This window comes from Phalacrocorax carbo, chromosome 9 (genome assembly GCF_963921805.1).
Source record: "Phalacrocorax carbo chromosome 9, bPhaCar2.1, whole genome shotgun sequence".
Taxonomy (NCBI): Eukaryota; Metazoa; Chordata; class Aves; order Suliformes; family Phalacrocoracidae; genus Phalacrocorax; species Phalacrocorax carbo.
Window position 1 is genome coordinate 12,421,892 of NC_087521.1, and position 17,525 is coordinate 12,439,416.

General features: G+C 53.0%; 3 protein-coding genes across 7 annotated transcripts in view; 1 reads left to right on the forward strand and 2 right to left on the reverse strand.

Moving 5' to 3' along the window:
- Positions 1-906: 906 nt before the first annotated feature.
- On the reverse strand, positions 907-3,709 carry ISCA2 (iron-sulfur cluster assembly 2). Its single transcript, XM_064460372.1, has 4 exons — positions 3,549-3,709; positions 3,201-3,369; positions 2,943-3,058; positions 907-2,753 (listed from the first exon to the last, which is right to left on the reverse strand). The coding sequence occupies exons 1-4, from the start codon at positions 3,692-3,694 to the stop codon at positions 2,579-2,581; spliced, it is 606 nt and encodes a 201-aa protein (XP_064316442.1). The 5' UTR covers positions 3,695-3,709; the 3' UTR covers positions 907-2,578.
- Positions 3,710-7,515: 3,806 nt separating this feature from the next.
- NPC2 (NPC intracellular cholesterol transporter 2) lies at positions 7,516-9,714 on the forward strand. The gene is made up of 4 exons (XM_064460378.1): positions 7,516-7,680; positions 7,764-7,871; positions 8,132-8,304; positions 8,933-9,714. Exons 1-4 carry the CDS (start codon positions 7,596-7,598, stop codon positions 9,017-9,019), a joined length of 453 nt encoding a protein of 150 aa, XP_064316448.1. The 5' UTR covers positions 7,516-7,595; the 3' UTR covers positions 9,020-9,714.
- Positions 9,715-10,406: 692 nt separating this feature from the next.
- The window catches only part of LTBP2 (latent transforming growth factor beta binding protein 2), a 75,078-nt gene continuing 67,959 nt past the window's right edge, over positions 10,407-17,525 (reverse strand). For all 5 annotated transcript variants that reach the window (XM_064460377.1, XM_064460374.1, XM_064460375.1 and 2 more), the window contains 8 exons: positions 17,061-17,252; positions 16,858-16,938; positions 16,101-16,229; positions 15,739-15,879; positions 15,332-15,499; positions 14,520-14,795; positions 14,143-14,292; positions 10,407-11,324 (listed from right to left, as the gene is read on the reverse strand). In XM_064460377.1, coding sequence (XP_064316447.1) covers positions 11,158-11,324; positions 14,143-14,292; positions 14,520-14,795; positions 15,332-15,499; positions 15,739-15,879; positions 16,101-16,229; positions 16,858-16,938; positions 17,061-17,252 — 1,304 coding nt within the window. In that variant the 3' untranslated portion in view covers positions 10,407-11,157. The remainder of the gene's footprint in view (positions 11,325-14,142; positions 14,293-14,519; positions 14,796-15,331; positions 15,500-15,738; positions 15,880-16,100; positions 16,230-16,857; positions 16,939-17,060; positions 17,253-17,525) is intronic.

Sequence of the window (17,525 nt, forward strand, 5' to 3'; positions counted from 1 at the left end):
GGTTGAACAGACATGGTACATTGACATTTAGTAAGAACAGTAATCCAAGATGAAGGCTGCATGCTTACAGGGGCTGAAGGCAGGCTTTAGTTTAGTGGAAAAAAAAAAACAACCTTGGTAGCTGCTGGTTTTCTACTTCTAGCACTACTGTTGCACTTTTATTTCCCATAAAAAAATCCCAAAAGAGACTTGATCAAGGTCAGACTGCGAGAAATGGATCAAGAACAGATCTGTACTTCCTGGCTCAGAAAGCAATTCCTCCTGCCAACTTTCATTGCTCACTTATCCCAGCTGAAAGAAACTGAGTTTATAGAATCATTAAGGTTGGAAAAGACCTCTAGGATCATCAAGTCCAACCATCAACCCAAAACTACCACATCTCCTAAACCATGCCCTGAAGCGCCACATCTACACAGGTTTTAAATACCACCAGGGATGGTGACTCCCCCACCTCTCTGGACAGCCTGTTCCAATGCCTGACCACTCTTTCAGTGAAGAAATTTTTTTTAATATCCGATCTAAACCTCCCCTCACGCAGCTTGAAGCCATTTCCTCTCATTCTATCACTAGTAACTTGGAAGAAGAGACCAACACCCACCTCGTTACAACCTCCTTTCAGGTAGTTGTAGAGAGCGATAAGGTCTCCCCCTCAGCCTTCTCTTCTCCAGGCTAAACAACCCCAGCTCGTCAGCTGCTCCTCATAAGACTTGTGCTCTAGACCCTTCACCAGCTTCATTGCCCTTCTTTGGACACACCCCAGCAACTCAATGTCCTTCTTATAGTGAGGGGGTCCAATCTAATGTCTTCTATTTACACAAGCTTTTAGGTCTTACGCTTTTCAAAGGCAGTTGCGGCTGACATAACATTCAAGATCTGGGAGCATAAGGGTGGGGCCAAAACATCTGCAGCAGTTTAGACAAAGTCTTTTAATCACATCCTTTTACAAAATGGAACAGTGCTACATCCAGCTCGCTCTGATAGCAACATAACTAGGTAGAACTTGTTGACTGCAGGAAAAAGAAATGGAAAAGGCTAAATCAAAAAAGATGCCACTCCAAATCCTGTCCATATTCCCCATGTGACAAAGTCAGAGCAGATCACACATGAACTCCTGTAACAGCTATGAATGAAACTGAAACTAGCTGGCTATCAACACTCTGAGTGCTAGAAATCAACAGGCAAATCAGTGCTGTATGTATGCACTGCTGATTGGTTTAGAAAGGCATGTGGGAAGCTTAACAACAAAAATGCCTGTGGCATGGAGTCTTAAGAAGCTCCTGGTTTGCCATAAGCAGTTGCCTTGAGACCAAAGTCATGCAGCACTCCCACACTCACATGAAAGACTTGAGTCTTATAGACAATTTGGTTATGATCAGATAAAACACAAGAGAGGAAACAAAAATAGCTTCCCCACCTCTCCTTTCACCCAGAAGCAGGTGAATCACTTTGTTTTAAAAGACAACTAGTGGTGGATAGAAAACTACAGAAAACAACTAATCACAAGAATCTTATTCTGGAAGCTTCTAGATTTCACATTCCATGGGAGTTCCACAAAAGAAAGGAGCTATTGCATTCTTCCATCAAACCAGGCACTAGTTAGACAGAGATTAAACAGTGAAGCAAGTTATGGAAAAGATTCTCAGACAACTAAGTCAAAAGGTCTTAAGGACCCTTAAGTAGTACTCCAGATCCTCCTCTGCCTCTGTCACCTGAACTTTCCTTCCCAGTGGCATGGGAAGGCAGAAGACACTCTATGAAACCTGAGCATTTGTATGACCTAAAATTCCAAGTCAGGTTTAGGAACAGCCTAAAATAGTACTGAGGGATGGAGGGCTGTGTATTTTATTTATATATATATACACACACAAAAAAGCTTTTTCTTTTTTTTTTTAAATAAGTTCTTTTAAATAAAAAACCATAGCTATTAATTCTTCCTACCTCAATTTTTTAGCTTCATTTACTCTGAACAAGTAAAAACTGTCATCCCAGGGACTGACAGCAAAACCACTGTAGGCTCCTAGGACGAAGAGAAGCCTGCTGGGTAAAAGAACAGCAAAGTATCTAGGAAATCCCACTGTGGAGAGCCAGCAACACTAGGAGGTGTACAGGAGAGACTGAGTTCCATTCAGCTGGAAGACAAGGGATAAGCAACAGTACCTGAGAGAACCCAGATTATACCCACATGGGAACATATGAGCAATACCAACCAATCTCAAACACTTTTTTAGTAAGAACTTTCAATAAATGCACACACACGTATATATACACAGCCATTTCTTGCTGACAAGCCGTTAAGTGGTTCGACATTCAGGACAGGGTAGGCGAGTCAGCACCACCTGGCCAGTAGTTCACAGGGTGCTGAAGATGCTCTTGTGTGCTACTTCATGTTTCTGAAGGGAAGGCCAATGAGTCTTGGAGATCAGCTCAGTGCAGACATACATACAGCTACCATCATGTGTAACAGCTGTGTTACAGGGTAAGGAAGATGAGAGGGAGCAGCTGGGAGAAGAACAAGCAAAAACCCTCTGAAGACTGCCGGGAAGTGTCTGCAGACAGTGTCCATCCATGGGAAGTCCAGTCAGAATTTGACAGAGAAGGAAGTCCCACACGAGCAACCCTTTTCTGCTTGAGGGTTGCTCACCACCTGGAAGGAACTGCGAATCAGCTCCTGGCTGAAGTCCACCATGGAACCTTTCACAAAGGCCAGGCTCTCCACATCCACAACTACACGGGCACCACCTTGTTCAAACACCCTGGAGAAAAGCAGCATGTTTAACCATTAACTGTGCTGCAGACCTGACAGAGAAGCACAGCCTGAGCACCTTCCTTATCTCACAGGCTTCTTCCCTTCAATTCAAGATACCATCATGTCACACACCCCTTCTTGTTACCTTTGCAAAGAACAGTCACACCCGACCACCACTACACCCCTTTGCCCTTGCCTGTCATCAGGATTGATAACTGTGTCCAAGGAAAACTTGTACTGGAATCCAGAGCAGCCACCTCCTTCTACCTGCAGCCTGAGAAACTCTGAGCCTTCTGTGATCTCCAGCAGCCTCTGCAAAAAAAAAGATAAGAGGGTTAAAAGACCTGCTGAACAAACTGGCAAACACTCACATGCCTCCCCTATGTGCCCGGGGTAGGCCAGGCAGTTTGGAGCCCGTCCCAGAGGGACCCGAGTTGCCTCCCATGGTCCCTACCTTCACGCAGCTTTGGCTGAGGAAGACCTGTCCCTCGCTGGGGTCACTCTCGGTTGGGCCCAGCTGGGAGAAGGACGATGCCCACCGCAGCGGGCGGCCAACTGCACAGGTAGGACCCGGCAGGGGCCTCGGCAGCGCTCGTCCTCGGCACGGCGGAGCAGGACACCAGCTGCCTCAGGGAGAGGGGAGGAAAAGGGGAGCCTCAGAAGGGTCGCCTTCGAGGGCAGCTGCCGCACCCCCACGCTCGGCTCGGCCCCACCCCCGCAGAGCTGCAACACACGGGGACACCTAACGCCCCCCAACAGGCCAAAGGGACCGAGGGCGTCGCCCACCACCGCAGAGCGGTACCTCGCCCAGTCACCCAACACCAACCGCCGCCACCACCATCTCAGCACCCCCGGCGCCGCCATGATGACACCCGCGCCCGCCTCAGCGCCACGCCCCCGCCCGCCCATTGGCTGCCCGCCGCCGCCGCTTCCGGCCGGGGCCGACATGGCGCCCGCCGAGGCGGAAGTGCTGAGTCGGCGGCGGTTGCTAGGCAACGCCCTGCCCGCCTCCACCATGGCATCTCCACCATGGCATCTCCACCGTGCGGGCCGGGCTGGGACGGTCCGGCTCCGGCTCCGGCGGCAGTGTCCCTCCGCGGGCAGAGTTTGGTTGCTGGCTCCGTAAAGCCAGCAAAGTGGCTGAAGCTTTGCACAACGCTGCTGTTCGTCCTTGGGAGCGTTCGCTTCCACAAGAGGGAACACATGGAGGGAAGTAAACAGCAATAAAACAATAGAGAGTAACAAAATAAATAACACAGCACACTACAGCAGAGTGTATTTGCCCTGGAATTAGCTGTGAGGGTTGTTTATTCTAAGTACTACCCAGAGACCCTGAGAGGGATCAAGACACTGGCAGGGGGAGCTAGGTAAGCAGAGGAGCAAACACAGGGCTGAGGCTGAAGGGGTTTTTTCCTGATCCCAGCTTTTCTGGTTTTCTTTTATCAGGTGGGTGCTCAGCTCGGAAATCCCCACGGAGGCTGGATTTCCTTTGGGTGGGTGCTTAGGGTTTCAGGGCCTGTGCCTCCCCTGCAGCTGCCTGAGGCATGTTTCCCCCCATGGTTTCACCTCCTCCTGATCATCTGACCTGTGACAGCAGCCTCGCCAGCCGCTCACAGATGTGCCTGCACTTAAAAGACTCTTTATCTGTTTCTCCATGTGTTTCTGGGGGAGGAACCTTGTTCCTTGCCCCTGGCCAGGCTTGTGGAGAGTCACACAGTGGGATGGCGGAGGAAAACCAGTCATCCCAGCATGAGGGGTTGATTTAATGTCAGGGGACCTTGGGACCCTGTGATGGTTTGCTTTCTCACTTTTCCACTCCAAGCAAGGCAATGCTTTTGCAACCACGTGCTTTTGCTTGTTTGTCCTGCCCTTAACATGTAAATGAAGACTGGTTTGAGCTGTTTACTTTTGCTTGCTCTTGGGTTAACTCTAATGATGTTAGGATAAAGCCAGGAAAGTAGCACAGGCAGGATCCCAGGCGGGGCTAGCATTAATGCAGACCAAAAGAACGAGAAAGAGGCCATCTCAGAGTTAACTCATAGTTTAATCTAATTAATAAGCCTCTAAGATGAGGAGTGACTTAGGTGCTAGGGTCAAATTTTTTGAATGGCTAGGAGAGGTGGATGTAACTAAGAACAGCTAATTTTTCCATCTGTCTGTTATCATTGGCTGTTTTTTCTTTCTGCCGGCTACATGGTATGGGGGTGGTGATCTCCCACTGAGAGTTAAAGTCCAGGTTTTCTTCCTTCCTAGGTTGTGATTTTCTTGGTTATCTTGTTCCTGATAGCTTGATGTGGTCTGTTTTTAGGTTTTGTTCTGTTTTGTTTTCCCCTTCTTACTCTGGTCTGTGGTATCTGGGTTTGGGGATTTCCTCTAGTTCTCTTCAAGCACACTGTATTGAAAAGGTTTGTCTGTGAGTTGAATTCCCTAGACAGTTTGCTCTATTCTCCTCTGCAATGTGTATGCTTAAATCATCTTGTATCTGTTTCAGTGGAAAACTGAGCTTGTTTCAGTGATTCAGAAACTGGTGATAATAAAACCTCTGGTGTGGCATTGAATGCGAGAGTAGCTTGCGATGCATTTTAATGTGACTTCTGATGACCTGTAGCACAGGAGCATATTCTGGATGAAAGAACAGTAAAATTGATTAGTCTCTGTATGTGGATTTTCCTCAGAACCTGACTTCTGTATTCAGTGCTGCTGTAGTGCCTGCAGGTGCATTTGTTTACTGAGCTGCAAGTGCAATGCTATTAGAGGGATTTGGATTCACTGGGTGTAGCTAGCTAGCTCATACAGTGGAATTGTAGACTTCTTCATGTAATAGAGTTGGTTGGATTACAGAAATGAAGTCGAGTATCAGTCTTGCTAGAAAAAATTTAACTGCTGGCTTTCTTAGCCTTTTCTCCTGGTGTTTCTGCACCTTAACACAAGCTCCCTGTGATGTTGATAATCTAGGAGGAGTTCTGCCTGCCTGCCTGCCTGCCTGCAAAATGATGAGATCAACCTAAAGTTGCATTGGTTATTTCTGAAGCCTTTTGGTGGAATGTTGTGCTCCAAGGCGACCTGGAGGCCCATGTCTTCTATCAGATGTCAAAAGGGGCATTTCTAAAAGCAAGGTCTGTTAGGGTGATGATGGTTATGCTGCTCTGGGGAATCTGAGCTTTAGTGTTGTTATTGCAAAACTGGCATGACAGTAATGCATGATACCAGCTAAAAACCCTGGGCAGAAGGTTTCTGCTTCTTCCTTGTAAAACTACAGCTAAGGCCTTTACACAAACTTAGGCTTATTAGGCTTTTTATTAATGCAGTTCTGGGGGAGATAGATATGTGTTAATTCTGATCCTAGATTCAACAATTTTTAGTTCAAAGCCTTTGAAATGCGTGTAGCCTTGCATGCATGTAGTTGCCGCTATGACACAAAAGCATCCGTGAAGCAAAGGCATCTGGAGAGCCACTTCACAGGGAGGCATCCTGATTTAATGCATTGTGGAATTTGTTCCCAAGCATGGTACTGCTTATCCTGTGAATGTGTGATGGTAGTTTATAGTGGTGTTCTGACCTGACCGCACTTCTGTTCCCAGCAGTCAGATAGGCAGCTTTGTTTATCAACCATAAGACTTGAAGGATGGGGAGAAGGAAAGCCTTTATAAGGGCATGAGCTCCCATGCTCAAGAAAAAGACTGCATGGGTTGATTATGAAGAGTGTGAGGTGGGCTTAAATCTATGGCTTAGTCTCAGTAGGGTCATTCGGGTTTGTGGTTGCTTTTTTTGGTTTGGTTTGGTTTTTTGATAGGGCCGCTGTAAGTGCCCTGGTCTGCTTGCTTGAGACCTCTGCAAACTGAATGTGTATTCTGAATCTGAAGAGCTAAAGTGTGCAGAAGAGAAATGCACAAGAGCAAGTTCTGCTCAGTCCTGCTAACACCTCTGGGGCTTCTGGTGTGACACCCTTTGTGGAAAGCCTGAGCAAAGCATGGGGGTTTTGCTTCTGAGTCACTTGGCAGCACAGCTGAAGCTGAGTAGACAGACACCTTACTGGGGCAGAAGTCTGAAGAGGAGAAGCTGTGTCAGCTCTGCCGCTTTCCTGCCAAAGCAGCACTCACATGTCTCTATCGCTGTGATGTTCCTGATGTGACCCTGTTAAGGGTAACCCTTGCTACCATGTGAAATTGGTGAGAAGCTGTAAACTTTAGCTTCGGATGAACGCTTGCTGAAGCGTCTTAAACGTCCTCTGGTTTGTCCTGGCATCCACAGCGCAAAGCTGGGGAGTCCCCGGCATTTTGTTAGTTTGAGAAGTGGGGCTATACCGCCACGTGCTGTGAAAGGCAACAACCCCACCAGTTACTTAGCAGATGCAATTCTTGGCACTTGCGTTACAGACAGCTTTCAACATGTAAAACATCAGGTATAGAATAAGTAATGAGGCTACAGGCCAGTCTATGACGCTAGCTTCTCGATTTTTTTTATTCCTTTCGGCAGAGGCACGGGAAGAGCCTCCCGGCCCACCGCTCGGGCCGCAGGGGAGCACGTCCGCCCCGCAGCACTGGGCACGCAGATGCAGCCCAGGAGCAGCGCTGCTGCGGAGGGTGTCTGTCTGTCTGTCTGTCTGTCTGTCCAAGCCCTGCAGCCGCAGCACAGCTGCCCTCCTCCCCCAGGACCGGCGGGGTCACGGCGTTGTACCCCTGCCCTTTTGCAGGATGCGGCCTCGGCCGCCGCCGCCCAACGCGACGAGGACAGGGCTGTCTGTGTGTCTGTCCCGCCCCGCGGGCGGGGCCGCCGCGCTCATGTGACGCCGCGGAGGGGCTGCCGCCGCCGTTCCCGGCCCGCTCCTGTCGCCGCCGCCGCCGCCGCCATGGGGCCGTCCCCGCTCGCTCTGCTCCTGGCGCTGGGCGCCGCCGTCGCTGTCCTGGCCGAGCCCCTCCGCTTCGCTGACTGCGGTGAGTGGCTCGGGGGCGGCGGGGGGCTGCGGAGCCGGGTCAGCGGGCGGAGAAGGCCCGGTAATCCCGGCTCTTCCTTGCAGGGTCCAAAGACGGCACCATCCAGGAGGTGAACGTGAGCCCCTGCCCCACGCAGCCCTGCCAGCTCCACAAAGGGACGTCCTACAGCATCAACGTCACCTTCGCCAGCAGTAAGCGTCCCTTCCCCAGCTGGGGTGCCGGGGGACGGGCAGGGGGGAGGTGATCGCCTCTGTGTCCCGCTGCTCGGACGGGAGTGGGGAAGGGTGGCTGGAGAGGGGTCTGGGTGTGAAGAAGTGGCCGGGGAGGAAGAGGGTCGCTTAGTTACGTTCTTGCAGCCTCTAGGGTACCTCAAGGTGTGTGTGTGGGGGGCATAAGATAGGAGCATGCTCCCTGCTCCAGTGCTGTGCTTACGTTTCTCTGTGTTTTGCAGAGATCGAGAGTCAGGGCAGCAAAGCAAGGGTGTACGGTGAGATGCTGCATGTGGACATACCCTTTCCCATTCCTGAGCCTGATGGATGCAAGTCTGGGATCCAGTGCCCCATTCAGAAGGGCCGTTCCTACAGCTACCTGAATAAACTCCCTGTGAAGAGCGAGTACCCCAGTGTAAGTAAGCAGGCAGCTGGTCTGCTTCTTAGAGCTACCATCCTTCCTGGGACAGTCCCACCACCTGGCTTTAAGGAAGGACACTTTGCCCTGTGGTGGTGGGGAGCAAGTTAGAAGACTCCTCGGGCTACCTGGTGGCACTTGTGGTGGTATGACTCTGTCCCAAGTTCCTGCTTTGGGACAGACCCAGCAGAGGAAGCAGCCTGGTTCCAGCTGCTGAGAAGTGGCTTCAGCTGCCCAAGTATCTGCCTGTTCTTTACTAGGCTTGTATATAGCCTCCCTGCAGAGCCTGCTGTACTCAGCCAGATGCTCCCAAACTGGGGATGCTCAGCTCCAGGGTGCTGTTCAGCTGAGACGCTGCAGGGTGTTTCCACTCCTTGCTTACCCAGAGTGGGGATCCACGTGCAGTGTGTACAGCAGAACCCTCCATCCATGTAAGATACTTCAGCAGCCACCGTATGAACAATGCCCACCTACTGCAGCCGGGGAAATGCCAAAGCTCAGTTGTCTTTGCGCAGAGCTCCCAGGACCTCCTTGCTCCACACAAGTAACAACCCTGCTGCCCTGTGTCCTTGCCTTGTGGTTTCCTGAATACTCTAATTTCCCTCTGCCCTTCTTTCTCTTTCAGATTAAACTGATTGTGAAGTGGGAGCTAGTGGATGACCAAGACCAGATGTTGTTCTGCTGGAAGATACCAGTTCAGATCACCAGCTGAGGGGCCCTGCCATTAGTAGGGCTTGGGGAGGGGAAAACAGAAGACAACACAGGCCAAATTTTTCTATGTAATAAGCATTTCTTACTGCTTCTTTCAGAGCTCTGCAGCCTCTGAGCAGCCAGTACTCTGTTCCTGCAAGGTCAGCAGTGGCCAGAGAGCTTTTACCCCATTTAGAGCCCCCCTGGGGCCTTCTCACAGCAGCTCAAGTGGGAGCAGTGTCTGCTGCAGGAGTGACTGAGCATGTCCTCCAGCCACTCTGTGGAGGCACTTCAGTTTGAAATGGAGCTGTCCGTGTACATCGCAGAGAAATTCCTTTGTGAACCTGGCTGGTGTTTGAGCTGCTACCTGGTAACCCTTCAGTGCCTCTTCTAGAACACTGGCTGCATCCACCCTCCTGCGCTTCTGCTCCATCGTGACTGGGATGCCCCTGGGACCTGCATTTGCCATCCATGCAGCTGGAGGAGAGGAGGCTTTCTGTCAGTTGGCAGCCTGCTCTGTCCTGGGCCCCTGCTTGAGCCAGCAGGACTGCAGCTGGGAAAAGTTCATTTTTGTGGATGCAAAGCCAAATGGCATTCTGTGTCTCTGCAGGGATGATTCTTTCTCTAACCAATGGTTTGCACTACTACTAACTTGGAGCTGCTGGAAGCTCCTGAACCTCTTTTTATAACTTTCCTTTTAATAAAGTCTAGACAAAATTTGCTTGTGTTGTCTTCTGTGAGTGAAGAGGAGCAGGAGGAAAAGCAGAGTGGCTGGGCATCTAGTGGGGCTTGGGCTGGTCTTACTTCTCAGCTGAAGGCATGGATGGAGGTGGTATGCTAGCCTAAGTGTGGGTGACTGGTTAGCAACCAGGCATCTCTGCCAGCTGGATACCCTGGCATCCAGCAGCAATGTCTGGCTGTGTTCCTGCCTTGCTGGTCCTGTGCTGGCTTGAAATTGTGCAAAGGCTCTGTGAGGAAGTGGTGGTAAAGAATATGGCCTTGCTGCAGCACAGGTAAAGGCCTTTCCTGTGAGGTCTCTGGGGCTGGAAAAGCAGCTCCCAGATCTGCCTGAGGGCTCTTGCTAACTGCAGAAAAGTACAGGCTCTCATGCTTAAACTGCAGCCCCCTCATGTGTGAACAAGGCAGCATGTGAGCAGCCACAACCACTGTGCTGTCTGTGGGGCTTGGAGTTGGCTCCTGCGGCTGTTACTGGGCTGGGGAGATAAGCAAATATTTGGCCTGGCAAGGGTCTCTGCTCTGGCTCAGGAGCAGGAGGAGGCTGGGTGCCAGCATGAGATGGGTAAGAATTGGCTTATGAGAGTGGGGTGGCCTTGCCAGGCTGGACCTAGGTGGAGGATGTGGCTCTGGTAGCCTTTGGCAGAGGCAAAACAAGAACAGTTCTGACCAGCCCCAGTGTCTTGAGCCCCAGGGGCCCAAAATAAATGTTTTATTTAACAACATGAGAGAAGTTTCCAGCAGACTTGATTAAAAAAAAAAAAAGTCACCAACAACTTTACAGAAAGGAAGCTGGCCTGGCCCTGACCTCCCATCCCCCTGCCCAGCCAGCACAGGCACGAAGGCAAAGTGCAGGGCGAAGGGGTGCATCTGGGCTGGCTGCAGGGAGAGCTGGCCCTGGGGCCGGTCCAGCATTTTCACCATGCCCCAAAGTTAGGCATCAGCTTTAGAAAGCTGGGGTTGACCTCCCCCTCGAAGCTCTGGCCTGGGGGCTGGATGCTTCATGAGGAGCAGGGCCAGCACCTGCGGCAGCATGGGTGAGGCTTGTTGCTAGGTCAGTGCAGCAGTGGCTGGGAGATGAACCCCCTTTCTCGGCAGGGCGAGGTGGGGAGGCTGGGGCTGCATGGCAGGGGAAGGCGTCCCGTGAACCTCCATGGCATGGGGTGATGTAATGGGTGCTGGGGTTCAGGCTGGGCTCTGCTGTGGTAGGAGCAGGGGCTGGCAGGGTGGAGTAGGATGCAGAGGCTGGGAGCTCAGTCCTGGCCTGTAGAGAGAGGTGGCAGGGAAGTTGTGCGCTTTGGAGGGGAAGGAGAAAAGAACCTCAAAGCACCTTCAGCCCTTGGGGGACCTTTCTGTGTGCTCCCAGGTCCTGGGTGCCAGAGTCACGCGCCAGAGGGGAGCACCCTCACCCCCACTCCCCTAAAGCTACGCTGTGGCTGGGCTCTGGGCTCTCTGGGGCACACAGTGGTGGGGCCTGGCCAGGGCCACATAGCCTGGCAAGCAGTGGCAGCGGTAGGAGCCCTCGGTGTTCTCGCAGGTGCTGCCCTGGCACAGAGGCTCAGTGCTGCCCACCTCCTCGCACTCGTTGATGTCTGCAAGGAGAAGGACAGGGTTGAGCCAGTGGCACAGTGAGAAGTCCCATCCCACAGCCAACGTCTTGTGCCCCTGCCACCCACCCAGAACTCCCCCACAGGTGCCCCATGCCCCACCCAGCACCTGCAGGGTGCTCTCTGTTACCCTACCAGCCTCCCACACCCCTCAGCACATCTACAGAGCTCCCTCAGGCCACAAGGGTGGCGTCTCCAGCATTTGGCATCCCCCAGCACAGGAGGAAGTTCCCCCCAGCAGCGCACACCAGATAAGGCCCCCTCCCCCCCCGCCCATGCTCTGCAGCTGGTGACACCCCCAGGTTAGCAGCTTCCTGCTAATAAGTTGTAAGATCTGGGAGAAAGGCCATTTCCAGCCTCGGAAAATGCCTTTTCTGATCTGGCAAGGTCAAGGAGGCGGATGATGGTGGCCCTGAGAGGCCCATTATCACCTCCAGGACCAGAACACAGGGGGACCTCACACTGCACAAACAAGGGCTTGTTTTATTAATCTGCAAACTGTGCCAAAGGGCTCGTTCAGCCGGCTTGCCACTGGCCTATAGCATGAACATGAGCCCTACAGCAGCTGCCCCGCTGTGACAGGTCTGCTTTGCTAAATGCACTTCCCTGTTCACCCTGCCTGAACTACCCCTACCTTGTGGTGGGGCACCAGCTGGGCAGAGCATCCCGGTGCACCCCAGAGCCCTTGTTTGCACCCACAAGACCTCTAGAGGCAGCCTTGCTGGGGGCTCCAAGGAAAGGTAAAAGGGGGAAGAGCAGGCAGGCTGGGCTGGCTGTGGACCACCAAACAGAGAGAAGTAAAACAAGGCTATTTTAGCCCAGAAGCACCCAAAAACCAAACGTGGTAGAGTCACACTAGCCATGCACACCAAGCTCTGGAGCCTGCCTGTTCAGGCAGGGGTGGGGGCAGGCAGCCTGTCCTGTGGGGTGAGATCGAGCTACACCCATGGGGAGGCGAGAGGGGAAGCACTGCAGCAGCTGCAGGAGTATGCTAAAGGCCTGAAGGCAGCAAGGAAAAAAACACGGTGATGACTAAGCACCACGTAGGAGAACTGAAGGGAAAAAAAAAACCAAGACAGGCTCCAGTGTAAAATGGGTGTTAGTTAGTCCAGGATACAAAAGGCAACAAGCAAAGGCTCCATAAATATGTTAGCAGGAGACAATGGGGAATGTCGGTCTGGTCCTTATCGTGGAGGAAACAAAAGCCAGCCAAGCTGGCTAGAGCAGCTAACGTGGGCTTTGTTCCAGCTATCATAAAAATGCTCATGGTCATCAGGCAGGGCGCAGACTATGTTTGAAGTGTTTAAATGAGGGTGCAGGAGCACAGGGAGGGAAAGGCAATACTGTGATGGAGAGGTTTGACAATTGGATAGGTAAAGCAGTTACATCCATATTGCTAAAGGCTTGCTGCAACTCATCTTCACATGCTTAGCACTCTTGCAGTCCCTGAAAAGTCGGCAGTTCTCTCTGAGATGGAAGATAAGGAAGGTCTCAGAGACCTGAGGAAGGGTAAATCTGTTAACTATGTTCAAAAACAGAGAAGGGAGAATCCAGAATTACAGACTGCTCACCCCCCTCCCCTCCCCCCTGCTCCCTTAAGCAGACCAGGTTTGTGAGTCATTAGGTCATAACACTCCAAAGGATATCAGGGTCATTAAATAGTTGGTGCAGAGCTGTTAAGGCCTGATTACGTTAAGCCTATCTGGTTCCCTTCGCTGACCCGATAACTGGTATGTCAGATAAGGGAGAAGCAGTGGATATGATGCGGCTTGGCCATGGTGAGGATTTCAACATGCTCTCACATGACACGCTCAAGCAGACTGAGAAAATACAGTCTTGATGAAACTGTGGCAATTGCACAAGAAGCTGCATTCCAAAGATAATTAGTAATACCTGGTGGTCACAATAAAGGCCATGTAAAGTGTAGCCTGCAGGGGCCTGTCCTGACCCCTACTCCATTAATGTTGTCATTAAGGCGGATGAAGGAAGAATCCCCATAATTATGAAATGTATGTATGTGATGCCAGCACTCTGGGGAGCCTTGGGGTTCAGACTCACGCTGATCAAGAGAAGAATTGGTTCAAAATCAACCAGACAAAGTACACTGAAGGCAAGTGCAAAACACTGTGGCCAAAGAAAGGGAAACAGAGTGCACAAATGCTGAAGAGGGAGTAATAGCTCAGAGAGCTGTTCTGCCCAGCAGCGTTTGGGGAGACAGAGACCATGGGTTCTGTATGAAGGAGCTGCATTACTGTGTCGTGCAATAAGGATGCTGGGAGCTGGAGTAAGTGCCATGCCTAAGGAAAAAGACGGTCTTCATTTGCTCTGTTTAGTGCCCAGGGCCTCAGCTGGCTTGGGGAGCTGCACTGTGAAAAGGATGGAGACATAGCATAGGGTTGTGGAAGAGATGCAGAGAGAAGCTTTAGAGACTGTGTCTCATAGGGCAGGGTGGAAAGCAAGGAATTTCACCAGGGCAGCAGTAAACGTAGAGGAAAGTAAGCAGGGATAGAGTAAGAGTGGCTGGTGATGCACAAGAGTGTTACGCAAAGAAGGGGGAGCGATCAGCTGCTCTCCGCGATGCCCCGAGGTGCCCTGATTTAGCTGCCAGCAGAAAGCGGCCGCCTGCACCTCAGGGACGGTCCTGCCAGCTCTGTGGGACGGAAGCACCAGTGCGAGCGGGGGCACCTCCGGCCGCCCTCCCGGCCAGCACCGCCAGAGAGCAGCACCCGCCAAGGGATGCCGGGGCCAGGGTGCTCGCACGGGCCCCGCTGCAGCCCCCGGGCTGGCCCCGGCCGCCACTCACCCACGCAGGCCATGCGGGTCAGGTCCAGCTGGAAGCCATCGAAGCAGTCGCAGGTGTAGCCCTCCCGGACGCGCACGCAGCGCCCGTTCTCGCAGCCGTTGAGGATCCCACATTCCTCAGCCTGCAGCCCCTCGAAGCCCTCGTAGAGGCCTGGAAGGTAGCAAGATGGTGTCAGAGCAGGGTGACCCTCTGGCCAGCTGCAGAGGGGACATCAGGCATGTGGCAAGACAGTACTGGTGGGACCAGGACTGACTCAGAGCAGCCAGGAGCAGGGCTTACTCCAAGCCTGGAGCATCCTGGCCAAGGTAGGAGCTGTCAGGCAGTCCCAATGGACACAGGCTTGGTAGGAAGGCACCTCTCTGTCTCCCAGTACTCACCAGTTTGGCTGGGCAGGTAGCGGGGCAGGGGCTGCCCTGGGCTATGGTGGAGACGGCTGCCACGAAACTCGCTGTTGGGCTCCCTCCGAGGGAAACCAGCATCAGGGTTTCCATACTCAGACTCCAAATAGTTGTAGTAGGGGCCCATATCTGGGCTGGGAACGCCGTAGTGGGGGTCTTCCAAGCCTGGTCTGTACTCATACCTAGGTCTCTCTCGGAGCTCAGCCCCTCTCTCACTGTCTTCACTGGCACCATTACAGAGGAAAGCAAAATCAGCTGGAAACAGTGAGAGAAAAGGAAGCGTCAGTGCAGCCTGGCTCAGGAGAAGTAGGTCTGCTACAGCTGGAGAGAGTGCATCCACACTGGGCCAGCTGAGACACACCTGTGCTCAAGGGCCTCCAAAGCTGCAGCTCTGTAGTCTGCTGGAAGCACCCCACCTTTGAGAAAACCAGCTGCTGTCTGGGGCCACCAAGTCTTTGAGCAGTGAGAACCCCAATTCGCAGTGTGATCCCATCTTGGGCTGCCACTACCTCACCTCTTCTACGCTAAGTAGCAGCAGCAGGATGCACAGAGCAACTCTTCCCTCAGACACCTCAGACTCATTGCAAACCCATTCCAGCTACATCCTACCCACTGATGCAGTTTAGCCCTGGAGAAGTGGGGGGTTCACCCACTCCTTGGCTGGCTTCAGCAATGCAGACAACAAGAGGAGCCCTCACTACACACATACCAACTCTGCCAGGCATGACTGGCAGCAGCCCAGCCTGTCCCCACCTCTGCCAGGGGATGCTTGCCCGCGTTGCCCCGCTCACCAGAGGACCTGTGTGGACAGAGCGCACAGTTCTGGCCCCAGGCTTCGCCGAGCCGGCAGCAGCACTCAGTGTACGTGGTCTGCTCGCCGTGCAGCAGGTCTTGGCAGATGTAGTCAGCGACAGTCTGCCAGCAGACGTCTAGGTGGATTTCGTACTCCTCCAAGGCATCTGTGAATGCCACAAGCAAAGGATGCCATAAAAATAATCCAGAAAGGTGACGCTGCTTTTGTCCTGAGGGGGATGACCGTGTGCCCCAGCTCCTGCCCCCTGCCCTGGTGCACACTGTGCTGGCTCTGGCACCCTTTAGCCCAGCACCAAGCCTCCACCTGCTTCTCCCTCCCGGGAGGCCCAGCTGCAGGGTGGGATGTGTAGGGTGAAGGTGTGCTGCAGCAGGGGCTTGGGCTCACCTGCCCTGACGGAGAGGTTCACACACCGGTTGCCAGTGGCATCCAGCACGAGAGGGAGGCTGCAGAAGCAGTGGTAAGAGCCATCCGTGTTCAGACACTCGCCGTTGATGCAGTACACTTCATTCTGACACTCGTCCTGGTCTGCCCATGCACAAGGACAGAGCAATGTTTCAGGCTGGCAGACATGGGCAATGTCACCCTTTCCCTGCCACCTCCTCTTTAATTTCCTGGGAGGGTCCCAGGAAGCCTGTTACCCAGAGCTGGCCCTGTAGCATAGCCAGCAGGGACAGCTCTGGGTGAAGCAGCACAGCTCTCCCTCTGCATGCAGTGGGGGACCCTGCTGCTCTTTGAGGCCATCTTACCAACACACTCAAGCCTGTTGGAGTCATAGAAGTAGCCTGTACGGCAGAAGCACTTGTAGCCCGGCACCGTGTTCAAACACTGTCCGTTGCGGCAGAACTCAGAGCCAAATATCTCACACTCATCCATGTCTGAGAAAGGGATGGAAGAGGAAGAGAGTGTCTCAGGGAGCAGAGCTGTGGAAACAGGGCAGGCTGGGTGCTCTGCCCCCAGAAAGGCAGCATGGCAACTTGGTCTGGATCACTGGCGTGTCCCTGAGTGAGCCCCCTGCCTCTCCCACCAGCTACATGCCTGGGAGCAGAGGGGGAAGCACCCACAGGCAGAGCAGGATGAGGGATGATGGGGAACAGGATGCTTTCACAAATAGGAAATTAATGTGTGTTTCTTGAAGGTTGAGAACACAACCCCCTGGAGGTGAAGTGCCAGAGACTGAGCCAGCCGGCCACTGGAAGATCTATCAGTAACTGGAAGGGTTGTGTCTTACTGGACCCCATCCCTGGTTTGCAATGGGCATGGGAGGTTTGCACCGAGAAAAGAGTCACTGCCAGCAGTGAGGCAGGACTGAAGGAAGGGGCACTTCCAGCTTGGTGATACTGACAACCTGGGATTTCTCGAATGGAGGAAAAAGCAGCAGCAGGATATTAGCATCCCTAACCACAGCCCCGGGGAGATATTTCTGTGGATGCATCTCTATGCAGGGCTTTGCACAGCACCCTCTCTCTTCACCCTGGAAGAAACGAGAGAAAATGGTGCTAGTACCTGTGAAAGAGACCTTTCCTGAGAGCAGATCTTCCTGGGGAACATAGCCCTTCCCAAGAGGGCAGATCTCTTGGTACTCCACTGGCCAGGAGGTGGATGCCAAGGGGAGATGGGAAGAAAAGAAAGAGCTCATTAGTGCAACCACGGTGGAGCTGGTGGGCAGAGCACTGGCCTTGCCTGGTGTGTGGGGGCCACATTCCTACCTGTGCCTGGAATGGGGCAGGGGTAAGTCTCACAGTTGTCACCCCAGGCTGCCCCCACAGTACAGCAGCACTCCTCCTTGGTGATGTTCTTGGCCAGGACGCTGTCACACAGGCGAACGTCACTGATGTGGTAGTAGCACTGCTTGCGCTCTGCGCTGTCAGAGAGGTAGGCTGTATGTGTTTCGGGGCCCTCTAGAAGACAGCAGAGCAGGGACGGGATGGGGTCCATGGCACCCCAATGCAGCATCCCACACCTAGGAGGTCCCAGAGCACACCCATCACCAGCACTGTGGCCTTCCTAGGTCCCCACTTTCAGGCTCCTCAACTCTCCTCAAATGAAAGCTTGCCCATGCCTGCATGGGCTTGTACAGCCCTGGCAGCCCCTCAACTTTAACTGACCCCAGCCAGGGCTACCACGCCCCTGCTTTAGCTGCCACCCATGCTTCTGTCCTAGATGCCTACTCA